At 47.4% G+C, this 25,543-nt stretch overlaps 1 protein-coding gene across 3 annotated transcripts in view; it reads left to right on the top strand.

The window, feature by feature from the left end:
• The first annotated feature begins 2,263 nt into the window (after window positions 1–2,263).
• The window catches only part of ATOSA (atos homolog A), a 44,189-nt gene continuing 20,909 nt past the window's right edge, over window positions 2,264–25,543 (top strand). Inside the window, exons 1-2 of one of the 3 annotated variants that reach the window (XM_027467085.3) lie at window positions 11,961–12,102; window positions 12,580–13,000. In XM_027467085.3, coding sequence (XP_027322886.3) covers window positions 12,970–13,000 — 31 coding nt within the window. In that variant the 5' untranslated portion in view covers window positions 11,961–12,102; window positions 12,580–12,969. Of the gene's footprint in view, window positions 2,760–11,960; window positions 12,103–12,579; window positions 13,001–25,543 lie in introns of those variants that run through there. The other 2 variants (XM_027467086.3, XM_027467082.3) reach the window with 2 other exon arrangements.

Here is a 25,543-nt window from a genome sequence, read left to right as displayed (position 1 = left end):
TCCTGCTTTTGTGTGACGTGAATGCAGCCGTTCCTTTGTCAGATGCTTTGACTTCATGTTTGGCTTCTCAGGTCAGAAACGAGTTTCAGTGCTGTCATTGTTCTCAAATAGTTTTCAAGTATGCGTAAGCGAGTTCGCATGGCTGAATCCCCTTATGCCATATTTCCTCTGCATATTCATGCAGTGCTCATCATTTGGTTGCTGACTGGGAGGTAAGTTATGAGTTCAAGGCCATTTTTAGTCACTGTATCCAAACTGAATCCACACCTTTGGTGTGTTCATCCTTAACTTGCTTATCGTATTATCCATGAAATATTACATAATTAGATCTTTCTGATCAGTCTTAATTTGCTCTCTTTATTTATCATTACTTATCTTTATTTATCTTTAGTTATCATTATTCTAGTCTGTGTGATCAAAAGGGAAACAGTCCTTTCTTGTCTGAAGTAAAGCAGGACCAAACATACTCCTTGCTCACTGGGTCCAGAAATGGTCTGAGTCAAGAGGAGAAGCTGACCCTGAAATCTCATGCACAGCCATGTACCATGTACACCAGGACCCCGCAGATCAAACCTGGCTTACTGTTGTCCTATCCCTTAGAATGGTCTCCTTTTCCTATGGTAAACAGCTTTCAGGCTGATACTTGTATTTCCCATTGGCCTGAATTCTGAAGAAACTGGAAACTGCGCACTTACTATTTGGCTAATTAGTTAAGAAAACAATGGGGGAAAAGAGAAAATATTTGAGAAAATATTTTCTCGGAAGTTGGGCCTATCTGTGCCTGGTCAGTTGTTAAAAAAAATGCCAAATAGAGATTAAGGCTTTAAAAATGATTTAAAATTAAAAACTATGTGACGCATAACAGTTAAATAGCTACAGTTGCATTTAATCAGTAGAAAGACAGATTCATTTTTGATTGTAAAGCCAACATTAGAACAAGCTACAAGCTAATTTGCAATATTTTACAGCAACAATTAGTGGTGCAAAGGATGTGACTTTTCATTTGGATGACTATCACCGGTAGGAGGATCTGACAGGAGGCTGAATCATGCTCTGTGTAGTCATGCTCATCTTCACATGTGCATACACACACACACACACACACACACTAGTTGTTGCTCAGTCAAATTCCTCTTTTTATAATTCTGGATTGCCACATTTGCAATTATATTGCATCCGCCAGAGAGCTGAGGTCTGTAATTGCCAAACACGTCTGCAGGAGTCACACAGCGACAGAAGGGACACTCATGTACCTGAGTGTAGTATCAAAGCACTGCATGTGATACTCCTCCTGGCCTACGTGTCGGGGTATGGCTGCGCAGAGAGATGTTTACCGGGCAGTTTATTCCCTGAAGCACCTGCCCGGTATAAAGCTGTACATCTGATAAACAAGAGAGGGAACCAGGCGTGGTTTATGTAAGGCAAATAGCATAGAATGGAGTCGTAATGAATTCGTGCGTGCTGTGCAGCACCCGTGGCAGATCTGGTGTGTGAGAGGAAGGTGGCTGCTGATCCTAAGCACATGCAGGGATCCCGGCACAGCCGAGCGGGCGGCGATCCCAACTGCGTGTCCTAGCAGCAGCGATTTGCCCCTGGGTCTGCCGGAGCCGGCCGGGGGGAGGTTGGCTCAGCAGAGCGGGTTCCTGGCGTGCTTTGCCCACGGGCCTCGCAGCGAGGGCCGGAGCTGCCCGTCCCTTGTGGAGAAACCCGACTTTCTGCCGGCTTCACGCCTTGCGTAACCGCAGCCCGGCTTCGGCGCCTCCCTGCCCAGCGCGGTGTCGGTGTGAAGCGAGCGTGAAGCGGCCGCGCAGCGCGGCCGGGGCAGGGCGGGGTGGAGGACACGGCCCCGGCCCGCCCCGCTTCACGGCCCCTCGCGCAGGGCGGCCCAGCGGGGGGCACCTCACAGCTCCGCGGGGAGCAGGGAGCAGGCCGCGGTGGGGCCGCGTTGCCATGGCAACCGCGCGCGGCGGCGGCGGGCGGAAGTGAGGGCAGCTGATTGGCTGCCGCGGGGCACGTGGGGCGGGCGGCGGGCTCGGCCCGGCCCGGGGCTCGGCGGGGCCCCGCGGGAGGGCGGCGCCGCCCCCGTGCCCCCGCGCTCCCCCCCCCCCCCCACGCGGGCTGCGGGGCCGTGAGGCGGCCGGGGGGAGGAGGGGGGGGCTGGGATGAGCGCGGCCCGCACCGCGGTGCCGGCGGGGAGGAGGAGGAGGAGGAGGAGGAGGAGGAGGAGGAGGAGGAGGAGGGGGGCGGTCGCCCTCCCGCCCGTCAGTCAGGCGGCGAGGCGGAGGCGGAGGCAGGGCCGCGGCTGAGGCGGGGGCGGGCGGCGGGGCCGGGGATGGAGGCGCCGCGCAGCGCCCCGCCGCCAGCCGCCGGGCGCTGAGAGGGGCCGGGAGCGGGGCCGGGGCCTCGCGGCGGCCGGAGGGGGGCAGCGCCCGGCCGGCAGCGCCCGCGGCGCCGTGACTCAGAGGCGCGGCCGGCCGGGGGCGAGCCGGGGCTCGGCGCGGCGGGGCTCGGCCCCGGCAGGTTATAAATAGGGCCGCCCCCCGCCGTGTCACGGCAGGACAGCCCGGCGGGGCGGGGGAGGCGCGGGGAGGCTCGGCTCTGCCCGCGGCCATGCCAGCCGGGGGGCCCGGCCGCTAGCCGCGCCGCCTCTCGGTGGCCGCAGCCCCGAAAGCTCGCCGGGACCTCGCCGGGCCAGCGGGCGGAGCGGCAGAGCGCGTCCCCGAGCGCCGGAGGAGCGGAGAAGATGAAGCCCGAGCGAGGTAAACGAGCCGCCGAGGCGCTGGGGCTCCGTGCCGGCCGGGGGGGGGGGAGCGGGCACAGCGTTTTTTACCCTGCCTCGGTTTGAGGAAAACGAGACAAAACCGCGTAGCAAACAAGCCCCTTGCTCTCTGTGGCGGTGCTGCAGTTTGTGTGCCGGACACAGCCGGCACAGAGCTGCAGTGCCGGGTCAGGAGCCGATCAAAGGCAAATCGGGCATCTCTAGGCACTGTCAGTGCCTGGACACAAACGCCAGGGTCGCTGCACAATGCCCTGAAAATAACCACAACTTCCATCTGCTGCGGTTGTTTTTCATCCAGCAGTGGTTTTTTGTGCCGGTTATGAAGGAGATGCACCAGAACAAGCGTGCTAAAATACTTTTTTTTTTTTTTTTCATGGTCATTTGGTTGCTGTCCTCACCTTGCTTACTGGCGTCTGGCTTTGCAGAAAAATAAAGTCGCCTGTCTACGTATGTGTTTATAACATTTCAGCTCTTTTTGCAGTGTAGCAACAGCTGCTGATGCCCCTAGAGTTGAAAATCTGTCATGACTTCTATTTTGAACCACACGAGCAGCAATTATTGATTCCTGTTGGTTAGAGCAAGAATATTTGAAAAAAGGCAAATCTTATTATTTGGGCACATCGTGTAACTGTGAGCATTAATTCAAATAAATCCTCGCTTAGATATGTGGGGTTCTTAAAGTTTTGATGATGCTGTTGTTTACCTGGTTGCTTTCAGTTTTAAAAACACATTAATTTTGTGTTATAATCACTCTGGTGTTTTGAGAAACACTTCAATATAGTTTAGATATCCATCTGTTAAAGGCTAACACGTACATGACATAGCCATCTTAATTAGGCTCGTTAATGACACGTTTGCTAACAGACACACTGCACAATTGACCACTCTTACGTGGATTTTATGGATGTATGTGCTGTAAGGATTATGTGCTGTGCCAATAGCACGTACATAGGACAGGGTTGATTTGTGAATGTTTGCATAAATTAATGTGATTTAAATACTGGGGGAGTGAAATGAGCTTTCCTCTTTGCTGTTCTTGTTCCTTAATTGCTTAAAACTTCACGATTGACTGCATCAAAGCAGGTTGTTTTTAGAATCTCTCTAGGTTTTAATATTAGAAACTGAAGTTTGAAAACTATCTATTGTCGAGGTGGAAGAAAACTTCAACATCAGATAAAACCCAGGTCAATACTTGCAGCTTTGAAATATTCTGCTGTAGCAATCTAAAACCTCCCTATGACCTTTGTCTATTCTATTCTTTGATCTTTAGGCAGAAAATATTAGAACAATGAGAACGTCTTTAGCTGCTGTATAATAAATGATCAGATGCCTTTTTAAACTAATCTCGTGTGGAGGGAACCAACGTTATTAAGTAAGCAAGTTGCTGGTTTTTGCTCCCCCTCCCCCAGAAGCTAGTGGCTAATTAAATAGAGAGTCCTATCCATTATAAAACCTCTATGGCAAGGAGCATGAAATGTACCAGAAGTAATGTCTTAATTCTTTGAAGATAACTAACAAAAATCTTAAAGTAAATCATTGATCTTGGCAAACATTGGCGAGTACCTCCAGCCATTTTAGTCAATGCCTGCAGCTTCGCTGTGTGCTAATGTCATAGAGTGCACAAACCCCGTGCACAAAGGGGGTTGTGAAAGTGCTGCCTAAATGCCACATGCGGCCCGCAGAGGCACGAATCATGCAAATGTTTACGTGTGCTGCTCTCTGCATAGCAGCTGCACCCCAGGATACGAGCAGTCAAGTGTGCAGTCACCTGCTTCCAGTCGGGGGGAATTAATAGCAGAGGGCAGAGCGGAGGCAGACCACGCAGCGCTTTGCCACGAAGCCTTTGCCTTCCTGCAGGCCCGCAAGCCCTGAGAAGGCTGCAGGTCCACACAGCATGGGAAACAGAAACAGACATGAAAAGGCTTGATTTTTTTTTTTTTTCATTTGCACAATTATATCAGAATTTGCTCAGATCCGAGGCATGTGGCTATTGTAATTAGAATTAAAACTATACTGAAGATGTAATGCCCAGATGCGCTGGGAGATGCTATTGTTTAGCCTTACTATACCAGTAAGACTCTGGCTGTTACCAGCAGAGATGGGTGGTGCAGGGGAGGAAAGGGGAAATCTAATTTTGCAACCACACCTCTAACAGGGGGAGAAATGTTGTAGAATGTTTCAGCTTAAGTAGGTGAGAAAAAAAATAAAAAGGGAAATTTTTGTTAAGCAAAGAAATCTGGCCCAAAGGTAAACTTACCACCTCTCTTTACAATAAGGAAAGTTTGCACGTTTTTATCTGCCATTTTCAATGTTTGAGAGCAGTGTGGAGGAAGTAGGGTGTGGGGTGCTGTAAGGCAAAGCCATGGAGCAGTTTGGTGAGTCAGGAAGAGACGTGGCCGCGTTCTTACTTGCGCTTTCAAAGCTGATGTCTTCCTTTGCCGTGCACGTGCAGGGCACGTCCCGTGACCGTCCATCAGGTGGGGTGTCGGCGTGCAGGGCAGTGGCTGCTCTGGGCACGTCCATGTAAATCCATCCCTCTGTTCCGGGTCTGGGCGATGCAGTAAGCAAGCTGCTGCTGCCTGCTTGGTGCTGCCTTTCTGATGGTGGCACCCCTAAAGGGAAGTGTTGAAGCATCTTAAAACACAGCAGTCGCCTTGCTTGAGCTGAGGCTTCACCAGCGCCAGTGAAAAGAGGAAACTTTCTCTTTCTTCCAGTGCTTTCAGAGTAAGGTTGCGTTCTGTTTCTTGTCTTTCTGCAGTAAGAATGTATCAGCTTACCTCGCTGTGATTCGTGATACCATCACAATTTAGCTCTGCAGTACAGCTGCCTGGTCAGCTGCCTCGCGTCGCGTGTTTGGACCTCTGTTTCCTTTCTCAAGTACAAAGCTTTGCTGTTGCTTCTATTGAACTCGACTCTGATGACTTCAGATCGCTTCCCCAGCTTATTGAGTTTGGAAGACAGAGCTAGAATTCACAGCAGAGTGCTCGCAGACTCTTCCCGTTGAGCTTTGTTCATAAACTGTATAAACACGCTGTTTCACCACCGGAGTTAATGAAAACATTGCACAATGTCAGGGCGATAGCATACTGCCAAACTCGGAGGGCTTGTTTTGTACCCTCAGAGTACACTTGGTGCACAACTGGAAAAAATCTTGTGGTTTAGATGAATCGACACTGTAGTGATATTTTTACTGTGGGAATGTTACACGACATCAGAAGGCTTACGATGGTCTAAATGGCTCCGAGTTGCTGCTCCTTCCTTCCCCTCCCGCCCCCAGCCCTGCATGAAGGATCAGTTAAAGGAGGAGGACAGGCTTGTTTGTCTTTGAATTCATTATGGCAAGTTTTTATCACCTTATTCTAGTCTTTTCTTACTTTTTATTACCTTGCTTTATTTCTTCTTCTGATACGCTTTGTCTGTGTAGAGACTGTTCCGTTCTCACTCACAAATCAAGCAAAAAGCAGTTGTTTAACATTCCAGCATCAGTCCCCTCCTTGAGACTGTCCTAACTTAAGGAAATGGCTTTCTGCCTGCAAGAGAGGAACAATCAGCCAGAAGACTGCCTCTTCTCCTCTCCTTCCTTCTTTGCAAGTCAAACTCAGATACATGCCTCTGGGTCTGTTTGCAGTAACTGGGTTAAGAGACTTTCTTGCACCTTGTTGGGTGCTTTGGTATGGAAAGCTAACTCTTGGTTAAACACCTTGCTGGTTACTGCCTCATTCTGGAAACACACCCGAAGGAGCTCTGGGTGTATCTGCGAGGAAAGCTGGAGGGGAAACTGGTGAAGCTGAAAACTTGATTTGAATGCTCTTCTTCAAATTCTTATGAGGAAGAATGGGGGGGGCGTGTGTTCTTGAAGGAAGTGAGTGAGGGGTTGTGGAGTTAGTTTAAGTTAGGAGGTCAGGTAAGGTCCTCGGTTTAACAGAAAAAGCAAAAAACTTCGTTTTATAGCCTGTATTAGCTCTTCCATGGAAAAATTTGTGGAGAACTTGTTTGCAAATATGTGTTGCAGACTGTGTGGGTCCAGAAGTGAAAATACCTCTTGAAAAGGGATAAGTGGTATTCCAGTGCTCCGTATTGCGCTGCGATACAAACACTTCAATTTTATAAAATCATCTCGGGGAAATGTCGCAAAGCACTTAACTTTTTTTGGTGGTAGAAGGATGCAGACAGTAAACAAAGTAATAAACTGGCAATGAGGTACTTCCTGCTCAGCCGAGCTGTCACCCCAAAGGTGTTTCAGCAATGCTCCTGGCAGGGCTGCCACAGGTAAGTGCAGGTTGTGTGATAATGAGCGGGAGGTGACGCCGCTTCCTGGCCCAGGAGGAAGCGTTTCTGGCAGAAATACCCTGCTGTGCTCCAGCACGTCTCGGCCACCGAAAGATGCGTGAAGAGAGGGGGGCGAGCAGCCAAGGGCAGGAAAGGGTGGGTATGTGCCTGCTTTTCCTACATAGATTACTTTCAAATAAAAACAGCTTATTCTTTAAAAGAGACTAAAACTGTTTAGGATAAAACAAATAAACCATGCTGGCAGGTGGTCAGGATATTCCACTCAGATTCCCTTTGTACGGCATGAAGCCATCCACCTCATCCTTGGGGGGAGCAGATCTGTCCTGAGAGCACGTAATGTGCAGGCACGGTGAAAGAGGATGAGTGAACAGGAATGTAAGCTTTTTCTTTTTTTCCCTTTTAGTCGAGGGTAGAGTCTAGATTATTTTCAATATTATTCTGTCCTTGCCCGCAGGAAATAGGAATATATGCTCTTCTATTAAATTTCCGCTTGGAAAAAAAAAAAAAAGTAGGGGAATTCTTAGCTTCTAGGTGTTCATCTTTCTTCTTCCAAAAATAAATCTAGTGGTACTCATTTGCAGAATCAGAAAGCCTTAGGTTTTGATTTGAAATACCTGTTTATGTTAAGGTTTTTCTCCCTGCTCTGCAAGGTGTGCCTAGATAGCAATAGTGAGGCAGGTCCTTGTTGTAGGACCAGCTCTTGTGCTGGAAGAGAGCTGTTACCTGTGTTCAGTAGTGGTTGTTCTTTGTCTGTCCCTCAGGGAAAACAAACCAGACTAGAAAAAGCTATTTTGGTGGTGGTGGTTGGCTGGTGTCATCCCTACTCGCCAGGTTCGGAGGGGCTCCTGTTGACGAAACTGACACTGAGAAGCATTTACGGGGGTATTTTGGGTCTTGTGGCTGTGCCAAGGCTTGGGCTATATAACTGACCTTTCTGACTGTATTCTTCACTTGCTGAAGTGAGAAACTTTGGCTTGCCAGATGAGATGCTTGGGCTGAAACATATTAGATGGGATTTTAGTTAAGGGCAGTGTTGAAACTATTATTGGATCCGAGGTCTGCCAGTTTCTAAATGTTTTTAAAAATAAGCTAACATTTATAAATACAAATTCTCATGAGAGATGTGAGCTTGTTGCCAAATGAAATTCTGCTTATTAAAATTAGAAATCTTCTGTGAAAACATTAACTGCAGGGAACAAACCGGCTATGTAACATCTGTTGAAAGAACTTGCTCTACTTCGCTCTTTACAGAACGTTTTTTTTGGTTTGTGTTTTGACAAACTTCTAATAGCAACTGTTAAATGGTGGCGGAATAGCCATAGGGTTTGTTCTATCAGCAACAAGTTTAAGATACCAGTCCAGCAATTACCAGCTGTTCTTCTGGTCAATAAGGTCTTGTAGTTTATCTGTCATGACAGCTTTAATAAATTCTCCATCCTGATGTGATACTTCCAAGCTGGTTTTTAGATTTTAAAGGTGTTTCACTTCATTGTCGTTGAAGGTGGTGCTCAATTGTTCAGTCTTTGCAGGTCATTTGTATTTAATGTTTAGGCAGAAGCTTGTTCTTAAGTTTCAAGTGCATTAGGCGTGCGTGTACAATTGCACAGTCACCTTTGTACCACTGAGCACAAAACTTCGTGTATTGATAGGCAATTCAGCATGTCTATATGCCTAGGTGAATGCAAATACAGTTGGACTTTGGAAGACTTGGCGTTCATTCCATAGTCCTTTTTCTGCTCGTCCTGTTCAGGGTGGGATGGATGTGGCTGTAAGTGCTCAGCCTGGGCCGCGTACAGCTGATCTGTAAGTGTAACTCTGCCAAGATCAGAAGAGCAATTTGTAATTGTTTTTAAAGGTTGTTCATAAGCATATAATTAAGTTGTACGGTAGCCTTGATAATTCTCAAGCTGTTTTTTTTAACATTGCAGTGTTACAGTGACCAAATTAAGTGGTTTTTACTTAGCTCACTTGTATTCAGATGTCAGGCCCACGTAACAAAGAAGAACTGGTTCTTTTCACTGATGGTTGGTACTTTACCTTTTAATGTCAGCTTTTGGACCAGAATTGCTTAACGTTGGTATCTGGAATGGGATTTACTAGGTTTTGTTGACTCAAAAGATGTGATGGGATAGCACGTTGGCAGGGATGACTTGCAGGGGGGAGCTGTGGAGGCAAATGAGCACCCGAGGAATGAAGCACTCCACATACATGCACTAATGATGAAACTTCCGTGTCCCTTCTGAAGGCGAGATTCATTATTAGAAACAGACATGAACAAAGTAGTCATACTGAGAAGTCTTCTGGGCATCTTTGTTTCTTTTAAGAGCAATAAGGGGAGTTCTTCAGCTTCCCCCAGTTTATTTTGACTTGACCATTTTTCATTTTGCTGGGACATCCACGCTTTCCATCCAGGCAGGTAGTACCCAGTCGCCTCTTTGTGATGGATGCACTGCTCTAAAAGACTTCCCAAACCTCTTAAGTGTGACTTTGTTCCTTGCAGGGTGGGATGGCTGTAAGTGCACAGTCACAGATTTCTTTCTGAGGTATAATAAAAATGTATTCTGAAGTAAAGAGAACTTTCCGAAAGAAGGCCTCAGGTTGCGTGTGTGCCACGTCCTCAGTTTTACATTGCGCGTCCTGTGAAGTTGGTGACTTCCATTGGGATTTCTGGGAACCGGGCTGGTAAGTAGGTCCTTTGTAGGTTGTGAAATTCCTTAGTGAGACGCAGGTGACTGCTTGTACTAGTTTAACCTATTGCAGGTGCCGTGCGTGCAGGGATTCCTTTTGCCCACTGATGAGTCCTCAAGATTTCTAGGGCATGTTTCACAGTTCCCTATGCTGCAATAAATTCAGCTCCTTTCTCAGGGTGCTGTGCAAGTATCATCTGGTCATTAGGTACTGTGGGGGGACGGAAGGGAAGAAACAGGACTTTGGTGAAGAATTGAAGCTGGTGAGTGTTAGCTAATACCCACAGCGTGGTCAGTACCACTGGGGGAGGTGGTGGTGTGGGGACTTCTTCTGAGGGTCAGGGGAGAGAGGAGGAGAGGTGCAAGAAGAGCTGCCGTGGTCAGTGTGCTCTGCTTCAGAGTATGGAAGCCCTTCTACCCAGCCAGGCATTGCTCTTGGTTTCCTGCCATGGCACTAGCCCAAGTGCAACCATGATTAAAATTCGCACTTCCAAGCAGGCCAGCAAGTTTGGTAGAAAGCTTTGTCTGCAGATTTGGAAGGGCTGAGGGTGGTTAAGAAAAAACACTTGAGTAAATGTTTGTGGTGACTGGTCACTGAGGACATCACTTCTGTGTGAGCAGAGTGATTTTTTGATACATTGGGCTGATGCCTCCTGTTTGCTTGCCCTTGTTAATCACGGCTTTTAGTTCGGCTTTTAACTCTTATCAAGTAGCTTGACTTGGGGGAAAGAGAGAAGAGAACCGGTGGATCAGGAGGAGAAGAGCTTTAATAAATATTCCAGTGATGTGGAGTAAAGGAGGGGGAGTTTCTTACTAACTGGGGCAAAGTTGCCAGGACCAGCACGAACTGGGAGTGCACGGTCAGGTCAAAGGGATCAGTATCGACTCTTACACCGCTCAGAAGTAAGTCTTTATTTTCTGTAAAAATTTTTAAACAAGACTCTTTATGCGAATTTGCTATGCCAAGCTTCCCACTTCAGATGCCTTTTAATGAAGTGTGGCTTTGTTTTGCTGTGCTTTGAGGGGGAAACTCAGCTTGGGCCTTGTGAATGGTAGGCCATTCAAACGGGCAGACACTTTGTTAGCCATGAAGGGGCTGTGAGAAACAAAGTATCTGGAGAGCTGGGAGTGGGGAAAAGGGCTGGGTGCTGACAGCTACCAGAACTGCACCGCTAGCAGTGCTCCTGGTCAGGTGTTCGGGCCGGTGGCTGCTTACACCACACCAATGCGAGGAAGGGATGGGAGACCCGTTTTAGTCATGTTCATGCTGGTAAAAAGCGAACGAGTAAAACCAAGCAGCCAGTTTATGAAGCGGAAACAGGAGGAATAGCTGATAACGCTAGAAAAGCTCTGCAGTGGAGATCCATTTTTAAAAGAGGATGCAAAGGGTAAGTCCAGCTTCGTGTGACGGGCTGGGGAATGTGAAGGGAAAAAAAGTTGAATGCATTCAGAGTAAAACTGCCAGAATACACACCTGCCTCGTCCTACATTGAGGGAAGCTCATTAAAATTGGCTATTCTTGTACTGCCTTTGGTCACTGCCTACACAGTCACACTGGCTTTACAAGAGTTTCTGTGAGAAAAGGTTTTGGATCAATTAGAACAGGTTAAGTGGCAGTGCTTGAAAGGCGTTTTATGTCCTTGCATCCCATCCCAGGATACATAATGGCCTTCAGATTTCTGTTTTGGGTGTGTTTTTATAAACTAGCTCTATTCATCCTCAGTTAAGCTTCCGGTATGAAATTCTGAGCAGCTTTATGCTACGCATTGATACTTCTTCCTTTTAAAATCCCGGTGAAACTGCGAGCATCTTCCCTGAGAGCGGCAGAGGCGGGCAGAGGAGCTGAGACCTTGCCCAAGGGTTGCGAGTGGCTGTGAAGGGGGCTGCCCCCCAGCTGCTAATAAAGCAAACTGGGGAAGCTGTGCGGGAACAAGCAGCAGCTGGGGGTGGCTTTCAGCAGCCGCTGGCGGTGCGGAGGTCGCTGCGGGCTGTGAGGTGGTGCCCGCGGTGCCTCTGCTGCGCCAGGACAACCCTGGGGAGGCCGGGGCTGGGCGCCTGGCCCCAGGCGGGGCCGCTGCCGCCTCGGGACGGAGCCGCGCTGGGCTGGGGGTCGGGGCCCTGCCCCGCCTGAGGCAGCCGGGCCGCGCCGCGGCCCCCGAGCGTTGCGGCCGCGGGGGCGGGGCCGGGCGGCGGCGCGGCCAATGGGCGCGGGCCGCTGTTGCTATGCGCGCCCCTACTCTGCCCGCCGGCCGCGCGCCCCGCTGCGCGCCCCCGCGGCGGGCACGGGCACGGGCGCTGCCGCTGCCGGGATGGTGCGCGGCGGGGACAAAGGGCCGCGCGCCGCAGGTGGGTGCGGGGGCGGCCGGGAGCGGGGGGGCCGGGCCGGGCAGCGGGGAGCTGGGAGCTGGGTGCAGGCGGGGGCTGGCCCCGTGCTCATCCAGCGCCTGCTGCCTTGCACCTGTGCGGCCGGCACCTCGGGTTAGAGGGGGAGCCGAACGGGGACTCTGCTAAAGCCTTCACATTCCGGCTGTGAGGGAGCTGTTAGGGCCCAGCAGCGCGGCTTGCTCGTTACCGGCCGGGCTGTGCCGTGGGACACGGCTCTGCTCTGAAACTATCGCAACAGGCTCTGCTCACAGCTCCAAATTCAGTGCTGGGCTCTGGCATCCATTTTAAAATGAGCAGGCTCTTGACTTGAGAGTTACAATGTCCTCGTTTATCCCTCTAAATAAAGTTTAAAACAACCCTGTGGGCCTGGCCCTTCTCCCAGCCCCTTTTCAATGAGCAGTGTGCATTGTCTCTTTTGTAACTTCTTTACTTTTGCAGGTTACTGTTTAACCACTTAAGGGCAGACCTTGTAGGTGAAGGTTAATAGCATTGGAAAAATTACCTGAGGAGCTTCATGCTGCTTCATCATCAATTTCACCTCTGTTCTTTCTGAGATCCTTGCGTTTCTGATGAAGAAGTGTACTCTCTGCCTCTGATCTGCTAGCCTTACTTCTTTTCCTCCACTCCACGCACTAAATGCGGACTGCAAATACTGAAAGAAACCTCCTGAAGCTGAACGTAGCCTCGCTAGCTAGGAGGAGGATTTTGGGTGGTCAAACATGTTCTGACAAAGTTCCACAAGATATATTACCCACCGCTTAGATGGCGATGAACAGGTTGTAACATCAAAGAGTTCTGAGAGATGAAGTAAGAAAGCTTAAAGAGAAGATGAATGCAGAAAGAAACTACAGTTCTACAGGTCAGATTTTACATGGGGTTTTTGTTTTGTCTTTATTTTGGATAAAATAATGGGATTCGTAATCTACATTCCTCACCTGAGGATACTTCCTAACAAGACCTATGCTTTTTTTTTTTTTTTTTTTTATTAAGTAACTGGATAGCTAGTTCTGTTCTAGCAGCAGTGCTGCAAAAGTTTCAGCTTGTAGGTGTGACTTCTATCTGACGTGGTGGTTGTAATAAAGTTCCAAGAGTATCAGCTCCTGCTGAACCCACATACTACATATCTACTGTTTCATGTGTTATCCATTAAAATAAAATTCTTGAATTTTTGAGTGTTTCTATCTCTCTCCTTGTGAATATTCTCTTAAAACTTTGTTATTAGCAGTGCATTTGCACTTTTTGGTTTGTTTCTCACTTTCTTGTTTTTCAGGTATTCTGGAAAAAAAAAAAGGCAGCTCAACAGCATTAGTAAGTGCCTCACATGCTTACATGTGGACAGAAAATGTGCTTAATAGTTCTTCCTCAGTGTGGCTGTGTTTATCTTGGGCTTAGATGTGCCATCAGTGTTTGGATAGCTTCTTGGAGTTGAACCAACTCTCTGGAGTGAGATGGGGTTTGATGGTCAGAAAGCTGCCCTGGGTGTAATTCACGAAGCCTGCACTTGGGAAGTTGAGTATCTCTTAATGGATACTTTTCCTGAACATGGCCAAAGAGAAAGAAGCCTTTTTAGATGGTCCAGCCTGTTTATTTGCATCTTCTTCTTTGGCACCAGAAGTAATGAAATTTTGTTTTCTTGTGATGCACGGTGCCCTAAGCCATTGCTATTGTATTAGATCTGTCGTACGCACATGTACGTTCATCTGCCAAATCTCTCGTCTCAGTAGAATCTGAGAGGGCCTCTTAGCCCCTGCTGTCTCTGCACCAAACAGAGACATCTTGCTGCGCTGAGATTGCTAGTGCAGGTATCGGGTTGTTGGTGTGCCCGCCGTCTGAGTGAAAGACTAGACTGGAAAATATTCCCTTCTTATTTGGATTGTGATTTAGCCTTCTGATACTCTGCAAAGCTCTCTCTCCATTCCCACATAAGTACTTTACAACTTGTTTTCCTTCACTTTATAAGTTTGGGGGTCTGAGCTTTGCTGTCTGTACCTGTACCTTGTACCTGTAAACAGCACGCTTTGGTGTATGTGGCGCAGTACTTTCTCGTTAAATGACTGAAACAAGGACTTCCTGCTGAAGGCCTGGTATGTGTTCCTAGCAGGACTAATTTCTTTTTACTGTTAAGTAGCTTTAGGAACAGTAAAAGAAAAACAGTTGTATGTTGTTCCTTTTTTGTCAGTGTGTAGCCTCCAATTTTCTTTTGAGAGCGCGATGAGTGAAGAGCAACAGGTCTGGCCAGCTGCCCTAGGACTAGATTCAGGAGTCAGTACTTTGTTTTAGGTCACACGGATTTGAATGAAGATAGTGAGGTCAAGGGAGAAGATTTCAACTACAGACTTCAAGCTTGCAAATATGAGAGCTGAGTTTTTGCTTTCTTAGCGTATGCAGCTGGTAGATGAATATAGATGGATATCCAGATTTAATTAGAGGATACAAGGTAGCATTTCTTTGGTAGTAACACATAGCTGAGTCCACACTTGGTATTCTGACGTAAAACTACAAAGCTAGTTCCTTCTGCGGTGTGGAGGCGATGAGGTATAGAAGGCAGAGGGATGCTGTGGAACTGGGGAATGTACTGTAGTGGGGTGTGCTGAAACGGGAGGGATGCAGCCACATCTACCCTCCAACAGAGTTCTTTCCAGGCTGACATCTCTGCCAATAAAGCTGCTGCTTCCAGGGGGGTGTCTGCACAAGCGTACGCCTTCCCCTTGGTGAGAAAGGAGAATATTGACCAGCAAGCTAAGGCTAGTAATAGTGATCATCCTGCCTGGGAGAAAACTGAACCCTCAGATGAATTAAACTCACGTTAATTAGGAGTTTACAAAAGGGCTGCAGGTGGGGCAATAGGTTCTGCAAGCTTAAATAGCAGGCACCAGAGATAACAAGTGCAGCTGTTGTTAAATAGTTAATAACAGCTGACTGAACTTCTGATGCAAATGATCAGACAGAACAGGAGAAGTTCTCTGCATCCTGACCTAGCGACTCCTCGCTGTTCCCATGGTAACTAACACATTTTTCCATTTTTAGCAAAGTTTATGGAACTGAAGATGACTTGTTGGTTTTATGACATTAAAATAAATTTTAAACGGCAAAGCAGACCAGCTGGAGGAGAAAACATAAACTAAGAGAACGTGGATATGAATTCCTAGAGACCTTGTGTATTTTGCTTCATGTAAGATCGTTCTGAAACATGTCTAACGTCCAGCATACTTTAAAATGCCTGGCGGTGAAAGTATTACTATCACCTTCTGCATTGAAACTCTGAGCAGATCCATCTGAATCCTTTTCATTTAACTCCATATGAAAATGACCTATTGCTGTAAGAAGGGCATTGTGAGGGGAAAAGGGAGGAGGAGGAGGTAGGGGACTCTGGCTTTGGTGTGGTGCAGAGGAGCAAGGTAGAACCCGTAGCTTATGGGATGGATGTGGCTCTTCATTTGTGGCCAAGGCGGGGACGGGGTGGTGGGTTTGAAGCTCTGACCACTGGGCAAGGTAGGACCTTCTGTGCCCCTTTGGTGATGTAAAAACTTCCGCATCAGCCGTGCATTGTTAGAGCACTCTGGAAAAATACTGCTGCGGGTTTCCTCTGTCCGTGCTCTTTTTGCAGAGGTGCTGGCCCCTGGCTGTTCTGGGCAGGATGCTGGGACACCAAGTGCTAACTTTCCTATGTGCTGTAGCAGAGTCATTCTGCAGTTCCTGTTTCTACTACCAAGTGAAATTAGAACTAGAATGGGCAAGATCTCTTTTTAGAGCAGGGTTCCTGAAAGAGCATTTGTGTAGACTAAACTTCACGGCACTGAAACTGCTGGAGAAAAGTGCTTCTGAGGCAGGTTGTAGTTTGTTCCCCGGGGAAAGCCACAGACAAAATCAGTGAGTATTCCTGCATGTGAGTCACTTCTTATGAAGCATAAACAACCTGTTGTAAGCTCGTTTTTATCAGTGCTCTCAAAATAAGTAGTTTCTTCAGCTGTTGCTGTTTTTGTGAGTTACGTTTTTGGCTGCTGATCTTACTTTGTGCTAGTGGCTTCTCCACAGGGTGAAGACAGTCCTGTACACACAAGTGTACCTGCCCCGTATGCTCTCAAACTGCATTTGCAGAGAGCAATATTGTGTTGCTGTGTTTGGTTACCTGAATGGACCAGGGACTTCTTCAGCCTCCTCAGCCATAAATTACTTCCAAAGAGAAGGGAAGCAAATTCCTGGAATTCTTACCTGGTGGTTGGTATTTGTTTTCTGGGATACAAATTAAGAGGCACGTTCAGGTCCCAGGGCTGCATTTTGCTATGTGTTGTACAAACATGGAAAAAAAAAGACTGTCCTCACCTCGGACCTTATGCAACTATCACACAGAATCAAGGTTTCCAACAGGGAGAGTTGTAAGGAAACAAGGGATAATACTGATAAACGGTGCTTTTGGCACTGTTTTGCACCACGTGTGCGCTTCCCAATTGGAGGGTAACTTGTGAACTCCAGGTAATTAATGGTCTTGAAACTCCAACGCATTAATGTCGGAAGCTAATTGGAAGCAAACATTAACTGCAATAGTGAGAGACAACAGGAATGATGGCAAGCCATGGAAGATGGTGCAAAAGTGTTTTTTTTTTTTTTTTTTTAAAAAAAAAAAAACAGTGTTTTGTTATGGAAAAAAATCAGCAGAGGAATGCAAAAAGATGTATTGAGAGTCAAAAAATACAACGGGAAAATGTTTTCCTGTTAGGCACTAGCCATACATCCCTTCCTCATAAGGCTGGATGCCTCTGTGTGTTTTGCACACTTGTTTTCAGTGATGGGTTCCATGGGAAATGTGGGTGCTGTGGGTGCTGCCCAGAGCAGGCAAGCGAGGTGCTGCTGGGCAGTGGCACCGGCACGGGCAGGGAGTACTTCGAGCTTCATTCCAGCCTGGACTAGAAAGAACTCCTCTCTGGGGAAAACTTGGGGCACTGCTGCCAAAATACACGCGCTGGGGATGTGGGTGCAGTGTGGCTCCCCAGCCAGGAGCCAGAAGGTGCCAGGGGTCGCGTTTTGCACAGCAGGGAAGGGGCTGTTTGGGGCAGTGACCTGTGCCTGGCGTTGCGGGAGCTCCCAGAAGCGTGTGAGGGGGTGCAGAGACCATCCAAAGGACATGAGAGCACATGCCTGGTGCGATCCCGTGCTTTACTCTCTAAATGCGATTTGCTAGGGTGGCACACAGGTTGGTCAGCTCAGCAAGAAGAGTCTAATGAACTCAATTCCACCTTCTTTCTGGGGGTGAAGAGGGCAAGTTGCATTATGCCTGGAGCCCTGTGTCAGGTTCTGGTACTTTCAAGATGAGCCGCTGGTTCAGTTGATGAGAATAAAATGTTCGATGCTGAGAATCTCTCAACTATGATTTATGTCAGTTCTTGAAGATAAATGACTGCAAAAACCCGCTGTTAAAAGCAATAGTCAGTGTAGTCATACATGTATATGCCTAATAGTCGTATATTCCCAAAACTTAAAATGTTTTTATTATAATCTTCTATACTTCACTTTTCATCTCCTCTTTAAAAGAAGAGATAATACAACAAAATTATGTGATGTGGCTGCTTCAAAATAACGAAACTTATTTTCCTTATGGATTTGTATCGGAAGATCTCTGCGTAATCCTTTTTGGTAACGTAGAGGTTTGGCACAATGAACGTGGCTGCCAGGTCCTTGGGTTTTGTGATGTTTGGAGGGGCTTTTTTTGGTCTGATGCTCAGCTCCAGCATTCAGAGTAACTTGTGGCTATTGAACTTGACAAGTGGGCAAATCTTTGATGTCTGAGCTGCTAGTAGCCGATGTGTAGCAGATGGAGACTTTGTTGTTTCAGAGCTGCAGATGGCTTTAGAGCATTTTCTCCTTTAAAAAAAGAAAAAGTCATTTTGACAGCTTCTGATTTAAGTTGTGTATTTGCTGTGTAAATTTTCTGTTGGCTTCAAACTTAACATGTTTTTTCCCCCTGCTGGGTACTTTTGGTTACACATATCTGTAAGTGCTGGAGGAGGAGCTCAGCTTGGTTTTGTTTGTTCATCTCGTTGCTGATGCCTGTTGTTTTTGCACAAAATACAAAAGAGCCCGTGGAGGACCTGGAGCCTGGGCTGGATAAAAGCTCTGATTCTTCTTCGTGCTATTTTTAGCGCAGTGTTTTGTTTTCTGTGTAATTCCTTGCTCCGTGTCCTGACTCGCAGGTCACTGATTTTAAAGCGTGCGAGTGCAGAGCTGGGCCCCCGGCCGCCGTCCCATCGCTGGCTGCGTGGAGGAGCCGGGTGATCCTGCTGGGGGCTGGGAGTGGCGCTGAGTGGAAGGGTGAGCCCTGTCCCTGAGCTTCTCTGGAAAGTATGTTCTAAGAATACGCGGGACAGGCTGTTACAAAACACACGTGCAAGCAATAAACTCGGCGCGGAGGCCAGGGCCGATGGGTGACTTGAGGTCAGAGCCTGCGGGGCCGCTGTCGCCGGGCCCACGCCGCACCACGGTCAGGCTGGACACGCTGCCCCCCTCCAGGAGGGGGAAGAGTTTTGGACAGCTCTGTTGTGAACACACGCTGCCGTTCGTGCTCTAGGAGCGTTAATTTTAGCGCTTCAGGCGAGTGTCTCGTGTCTGGGGCTGTCAGAAGCTTGTTTTGCTCCACGAGGTGCCGGGTGGCAGGGATGTTTATGGGAGCCTTCCAAGCTGCACTGTGGGCTGGCTGAATGAAGGGCAGAGGGAAAGCAGATGCTTGCAGTTTTTAAGCAAACAAGCATTTCTTAAATTGCAGTGCTCGAGTGGGTCCGGTTTTCAAAAAGGTACTTTCCAAGGCGTGTGTGTTTGTGCACAGGAAGCCTGACAACGTCTGAGTGCTCCACAGCTTCATTAGTGGGGTTGTGTTCTGAAATCTTGAAGTAAATCTGAACTGTAACGAGAGGGCTGTCACACAGCCAGGCTCCTGGTGATTCTTCAGACTGCCTGAGAGAGGGACAAAACCTGTCTGCATCAAGCTGCTCGGTACTTGCACAGATGGAATAAGGCTAGGCACGTGCAGTGACTGTTGTGATGGTTTGGACTGGAACAAAAGTACATCACTGCCCGAGCAGCCGACGGTTTTTAATTCCTGGCACAAGATCTTCTTTCAGGCCTTGTGGAAAGCTGCACAGACTGTCATTTCCCCTAGAATCTTAAAAAATCAGGCAAATTAACTTCCAGATATTCTGGATGGGTTAACTGAGACAGGGATATCAGCTGAACCAAGCACAAGTGTGGGTGTCTGGTGCTTCTTTCACCCATGACACTGCGCTGTAGTTTTTATAGGTTCCTGTCAGACGACAGAGTATTTGAAGTCTCCTGTTGGGGCCCCTAAGGGAAGGTGCTGCTGTACAGCTTACTGAGGTGTTGGTGAGCTGCTGGTAGCACCTCTTTTGTGCTCTTATTGAATCCATGGCACTCGGAATAATACCAGAAGTTTAGGAGAAGTGACAGATCTAGGGGAGGATAAGAATTGCTGTCCCTGAAGAAGTGACATACTAATGCTGCATATTGGAGGCCCCAGTCAGGTTTTTAATAGCCTTGTAATAGAGTAGACTACTTTTACCAAAAAGTGGACTAGGTCATAAGTGGTTTTTCCCAGAATAACTGCCCTTCCCTCGTCCCACATCCTTCTCTGGCTCACTGGTTTGTTTTTTAAGGCACACCACAGTAAAACTGAGAAATTACAATATCTATTAAAAATAGATACTGCTGCATAAATTTAGGGAGATTTTCAAGGTGCAGACAGTTCCTCAGTAGTCCTGGAAACTGTATCCTTGTATCTGTCTGCCCATTGAAAGAAGGAACGTTTCAAGAGAGGAGAGGAAAGGAGGAGGCAGCGGGGTGGCTGGTTTACGTGCTGCTGCTCCCCTGGGAGTTCAAAGTCAGACTTCGGTCTGGGGCTGATGGCTGTAACCGCACCCCGGTTGGGCTCGTTGGCACCTCACAGTTGGTGCAGGTGAGTGGCTAGTGATGGGTTTTTGGAGTGTGACACCATTTCCAAGGCCGAGTGCTTCGGCACTTGCAGAACGCCCCCTGCTCTGGCAGCAGGATTGCTGTGCAGGCCCAGAGCTGGGTTAAGGTTTTCCATCACGTGCGATCCTGCGAGCCACGTGGCTCCTCTTTCACAGGGATTTCCCTGCTTCTCACAGCTGTGGCATCCCTGTCGAGTCCACCCAAAAATGATTCAGTGTTGGGTGTTTTGCATTCACGTTGCACTTCTTGAATTCGCTCTGGTTTATTTTTAAGAGGCCTGGCAGCAGTCTGAAGCAAATGTCATGTTTTGTAACGGTTCTTTTCGTGCAGTGATCATAGGAAGAGAAATGCTAGCTTGGGTGGCCGTGGCGTTTTTCTCTTGTATAATACCAGGTGTTTGAGACACGCTTATACACTGCATAGATGGCATTCACCATCAGGAGCTTTATGTGCTCCCGCTTCAGGTTTGTTCAGCCCCTTAATGATTCTCCCGAATCATTTGCTGAAAATCTTGAGAGCTGAAGGCACTTCACGTTCCTCCTCAGAAAAGAAATGTTATTAGAATTAACAGTAAAATAAGCACAAGAGCACTTGGAATTATATTGTCAACGTTTCTAAGAACTGTAATTACCTAAGGTGATGAGCTAAAGCCTGAAATATCTCAAAGATGATTTTTAGTGTTAGCGAGGAAGGTTTTGTTTTGTTTTTCATTTTAAAAAAAGGTGTTTCTGGCCTGTCTACATGACTGTGAATGCTGTTCTCAAAGGTAGTTTCATATATTGTAAAGATGTAGAGATATGGAGCAATAAGCTGCAGAACAAGGTTTTAGCAGAAGTCTGGGCAGCACAAGATGCAAACATGCAGTGGTTTATGTAGAGAGCTGCTCTGGCAGCTCCCATAAGCACTGAAATACCTCCCGTAGTTTTGTTTTGTTTTGTTTTTTAACCACAGTCCAGTGTTTTTTTCCAGGTAACATAAGAGTGATTTATTATCACAAATTGCTGTTTTACATCTTTAGATCGATCTCTGTATAAAATATTGCAGAAGGCTGCAAATAGTTGAGTCTTAGTCGAGCTTGATTGTTGAACAAATTAAAGAGAAAACTTGTGTGTGCAGTCCTGAACTGTATTGTGTTTAAGGCCTCAGATAAAATTTCTGGCATCCATTTTTCTTTATGTATTATACAAATGCAGTCACAGCCAGAACTTACTGCAGAACTGCTGTCAACCTGTTTAATGGGAGGGAAGTCTTGGCTTTCAGATGGAATTAGGCCTCCTGGTGCTCAACTGCTGCAACTGTCGTATGGATGTTATGCCTTCAGAAAGAGGTGAGACCTGGCCAAGTATGCGTGCTTTTTCATTGTAAATTCATGTTAGGCTTCCATTGAAAAGAAAGCCACAGACATGGAGCCACTGCAGTGTGGTATGTACAGCTCGCAGAAAGATGAGCAAGTCAAGGAGAGCCTTCGGTCTGCGTGCCCTCAGCTGTGTCGCTGCTGCTGCTCGGTTGGGTCTTGAATTGGCGAGTTCTGGTAGCAAAGCTCCTCATCAGCCATCATCGTCCTCATCTGCAGGGTGCATTTGGCTAGGGAAGCTGTGGTGAAGGACGAGGCCTCGCCCCTCCGAGAGGGTTGCCTTCATCAGAAGTGAGTGGTGAAGGAAGTTTGAAAAAAGCTTGAATGTATATTTAGAAATCTGATGTAGGAAAATCCATACTTCTAATGTTAAAAAAGCTTAATCGTTTTCTGGCAAACACCTTAGGAAAAAACCTTCACGTTGTGTAAGCTCACGGAGGCTGTGTTTTCTGTTGTAGGGTGATGTACTGCCTCCCTCCCCGGCTCCTTCCACTCCCAAGCCACCTTGGCTGGCCGCAGTTGCACGCTGTGCTGGTGGAGACTGAAGCTCGCCTCGGTCTCCTCTCCACAGGTCCCTTGCTCCCTTCTGTGAAGCTTGAATAGGATCACTTCAGTAATTTATTTTCCACATAATTTTGCAAAATTTATATCCACATGTTTATGAGCATGGTAAATCAGTGTTGATGCTGAGTGAAGGCTGTATAGAAAACCTTCCTTCCCAATTACAGCTGTACAGTCTACTGAGCATTTATTCTGTACTTTTAGTGACATGTACCTGTGCTGAAAGAGGTGTTTTCTAATCATTCACCTTTTATGAACTAACAAAGATAACTGAAAAAAAAATCAGAGCTGCTGAACTAGAAATCCTGTTGCTTTGTCTTTTTTTTTTTTTTTTTAAGGGTCTGTCTCAGCGGTAGGTTTATCAAGTCGCGCGGTTTGTTCTAATATCTAATGTAGGTAGCGGTCAGCTAACCAAGGGAAAAAGTAGAGCTCAAAGAGAGCAAATGGAAAACTTAGAAATTATTCAGTCGGCTCCTGGCATGTATGTTTTTTCATTATATTATAAGATTTTGTGCAGTTCACGTTTAGCCAAATGGCAATCTAGGAAGTCTTAGTATAAGGGAAAACACAAATTGTGTTTAATTAAGAGCATTAACTGAGGCAGAAGTCCTCTTTGTTTTCACTGCCTGCCTGGTTATAGCATGTTAGTACAAGTAGCATCTTTTGTAACCCATTCTGTAGACAGTGAAGTCTGAGGATCAGCAAAAAGCGTTATGTGTTGTTTCTCCACCCTGCTTGCATTTAAGATCTAAAACATCCTTTAAAAAGTCAGCGTTAGAGCCTGTACAGCTTTATGCTGACACTCCAGGGCTCTCCTGCCTCTGTCAGGGTACAGTGGAACAGCTGTATCTTGGAATATGTGATCTCTCCCAGTTCAATGAAGTGGGATTTGAAAAGAGTCTGAAACTTGCTGCCTGTCTTCAGGTATTGCTTTTCTTCTGTTAGATGCAGGCCGTGAAATCAGAATGCTCAGTCTGCTTCACCATTTGTCATTTCCTTCTGGAGGAAGAAACAGTTGAGCTTACATCATTTGTGCTTTTTCTTTGCCCAAGTAAGTGAAAATAAAGCTGGTTTCTCTCATCAAGATACAAATGTAGGACCTAGAGGTTGGTTGATTGCCAGAAAGTCAAAAGAAGCAGGTTAAACTGACATTGCTAGGTAACAATAGTGAGTTCCAGTTGGAAGAAGAGAACTGACTCGGTAAGCTGTGCAGTGATGGCAACATAGGCTGTCAGCCAGAGCGCAGGAAGCAAGATGGGAACACCCAGCTCAGTTTACCAGTCTGCTTTTTGTGCTCTCAGAGCACTAGTTTCTGAGATTATTGCGGAGAAAATTAGCTCTAAATGAGTGCAACTGCTGTTCTTCCCTTGGCTTTTATGTTGGTACTCATTAAACTCTTTGACCCTGAATGGGTTTTGGTAGAAGTCGTTTTGTAGATTGTACTTTTTGTCCGGCCCAGTTTTAAGCCCAGTGTCCTTCTGATAACTTCATTTGCTGAAAAAGTGACTTGAGAGCAGTTCAGCGTGCTGTGAGCTGCGTGCAGCAGGGCCGTGGTGACGCGGAGGCGCAGGGAGCATTGCGGGCTGGGGGCAGCTGGCGGTACCGACCGTGCTGATGGATCCGTGTGGCCCTGGAGGAGCTCCGTTGGCTGCCGTGTAGCCATGTCTTGCTTTTTAAAAATCACCCCTTTCTTGCAAGATTTTGTGTGGTTATGTGTGCTGATGATAAACTGTTGTCAGAACACCAAAGCAGATAAATTTTTCCTATTCTTCTATGCAGAACTAAGTAGATTCAGCACTTATATAGCTTCTAGCCTATTTCCTTTGAACAAGAGCAGGGTCTACATCAATCCTAATTTCAAACTCCTGTGCTACTGTTTCCTGCCTCCACCTGAACTGTTTGATAATCGGGTGGTGGTTCAACTCAATACACTGGAAAACAAAAGGAGGCAGCAGAAGTAAGATGAGGCATTGCACTTCTACACCAGCATTTTCTTAATGGCTGTCATGCTTTCCAGGCTCAAAGATCGATCAGGAACTAAGACAGGATTCAATGCAGGAAAAGAAATCTATAGAGGAATATTCCTAAAGTAAGGTGTGTCACCAGGTCACTGCATTTGCTTAAATTTAAGTAAACCTAGTCAATGGCTTGTTTCTTGAAAGGAGTAGGCCAGCTTATGATTTTGACTCTTGATATTTAAAATTATACTTAAAACCTTCCTATTGCAAGGCTTGTGAGCTGTGTGACTTCAGATATAATTAGGGGCTTGTAGCGTACGGACATGACATCCAGAAAAGCGTGGATTTCAGAGGTTGAAGGGCAGCTTTCTTTGAAGTGGAGTACAACATGGAGTTAGTTAACTGAAGCATCCTTAGGTGTTTCTAATTCCCGAAGAGAAGCTGTTAGTCAAATGTTTACATTGTGTTTCATTTCCTTCACAGTAGTTTTTTGAATTCCTGCCTTACTCTTAAAACCCAGAACTACCTTTAACCCGCTTTTGGAGAAGTGAGGTGATAAAACCTATTTGGAGTTAGCTGTTCTGGGGGAAGGGCCAGAGAGCCGTAGCTGTAACTTTTTCAATGCCTCGCAATTGCTAGGAGGAGATAGGGAGGAAAAATTGAGACCGGGGTCGTACCAAATGTACTTGAATGAGGTGCAGCACAGGCTGGAGGGGTGCGTGGGGGCAGTGTGGTGTGGAGGTGAGTGCTCGGTGCTGGCTGGGCAGCGGGGAGTGGGTGAACGTTGGGGCTGGCAGCCAGCAGCTCCAAGCAGCCCGTGCCATGCGGCTCCCACTTGGTGCTGGGCTTCAGCGTCCTACAGAGCTGGGGATCCAAGTGCTTTGTGCTGGTGGCCTTCACAGGCTGTTACGGGTGCCTGAAGACTTGCCAGGGACAGTCTTAGAGCATATTTTAAAGGTCATTATTAGCCGTGTTTCATGTTCTCCCTTAAAAGCAGCCCTGCAAATCGGTGGGGGTCCCCAGGGGACAGCACAGGGTGAGGGGTGCAGGCCCTGCCCGAGCTGACCCCGCTGCCACCACCCCTGCAGGAAAGGATCCCAGCTCCCAGCCTGCCGCTGGGGTGGCCCTGGGAGCACAATGGGCTGCATGGTACCGAATGTCTTTGCTTCCTGTCTGAGCCTAGAAAATAGATTAAATGCTCTTCTGCTACCCATGAAAACACGCTCTGTAATTGCAACAGAAAATACTGCAATAGGAAAGGGAAGGGAGTTGGTCCCCACAGTCGTGACCTGGCTGTGAAAGGAATCAGCTGGGTGCACCGGGCTGAGCTGAAGTGTGGGGAGAGTGCTCGCTTACAGCTAAGTGAGTTTGTGGCTCGCTTGTACCCCCCCCTGTGTGTAATTTCAGGAGATTTTGGAACACAAACCACTCTCAACTTCATTTGGTTTTGAGTTCTTGTTCTTTCCTGCAGTGCTCCAGTGATTTGTGGATGGGGGCAGGCAAGGAAGACCCTTTGCGAAATCTCCTGTTAAACAGGCTTTCCTGTTTGTCC

This window comes from Anas platyrhynchos, chromosome 11 (genome assembly GCF_047663525.1).
Source record: "Anas platyrhynchos isolate ZD024472 breed Pekin duck chromosome 11, IASCAAS_PekinDuck_T2T, whole genome shotgun sequence".
NCBI lineage: Eukaryota > Metazoa > Chordata > Aves > Anseriformes > Anatidae > Anas > Anas platyrhynchos.
This window is presented reverse-complemented; position numbering and strand designations above follow the sequence as displayed.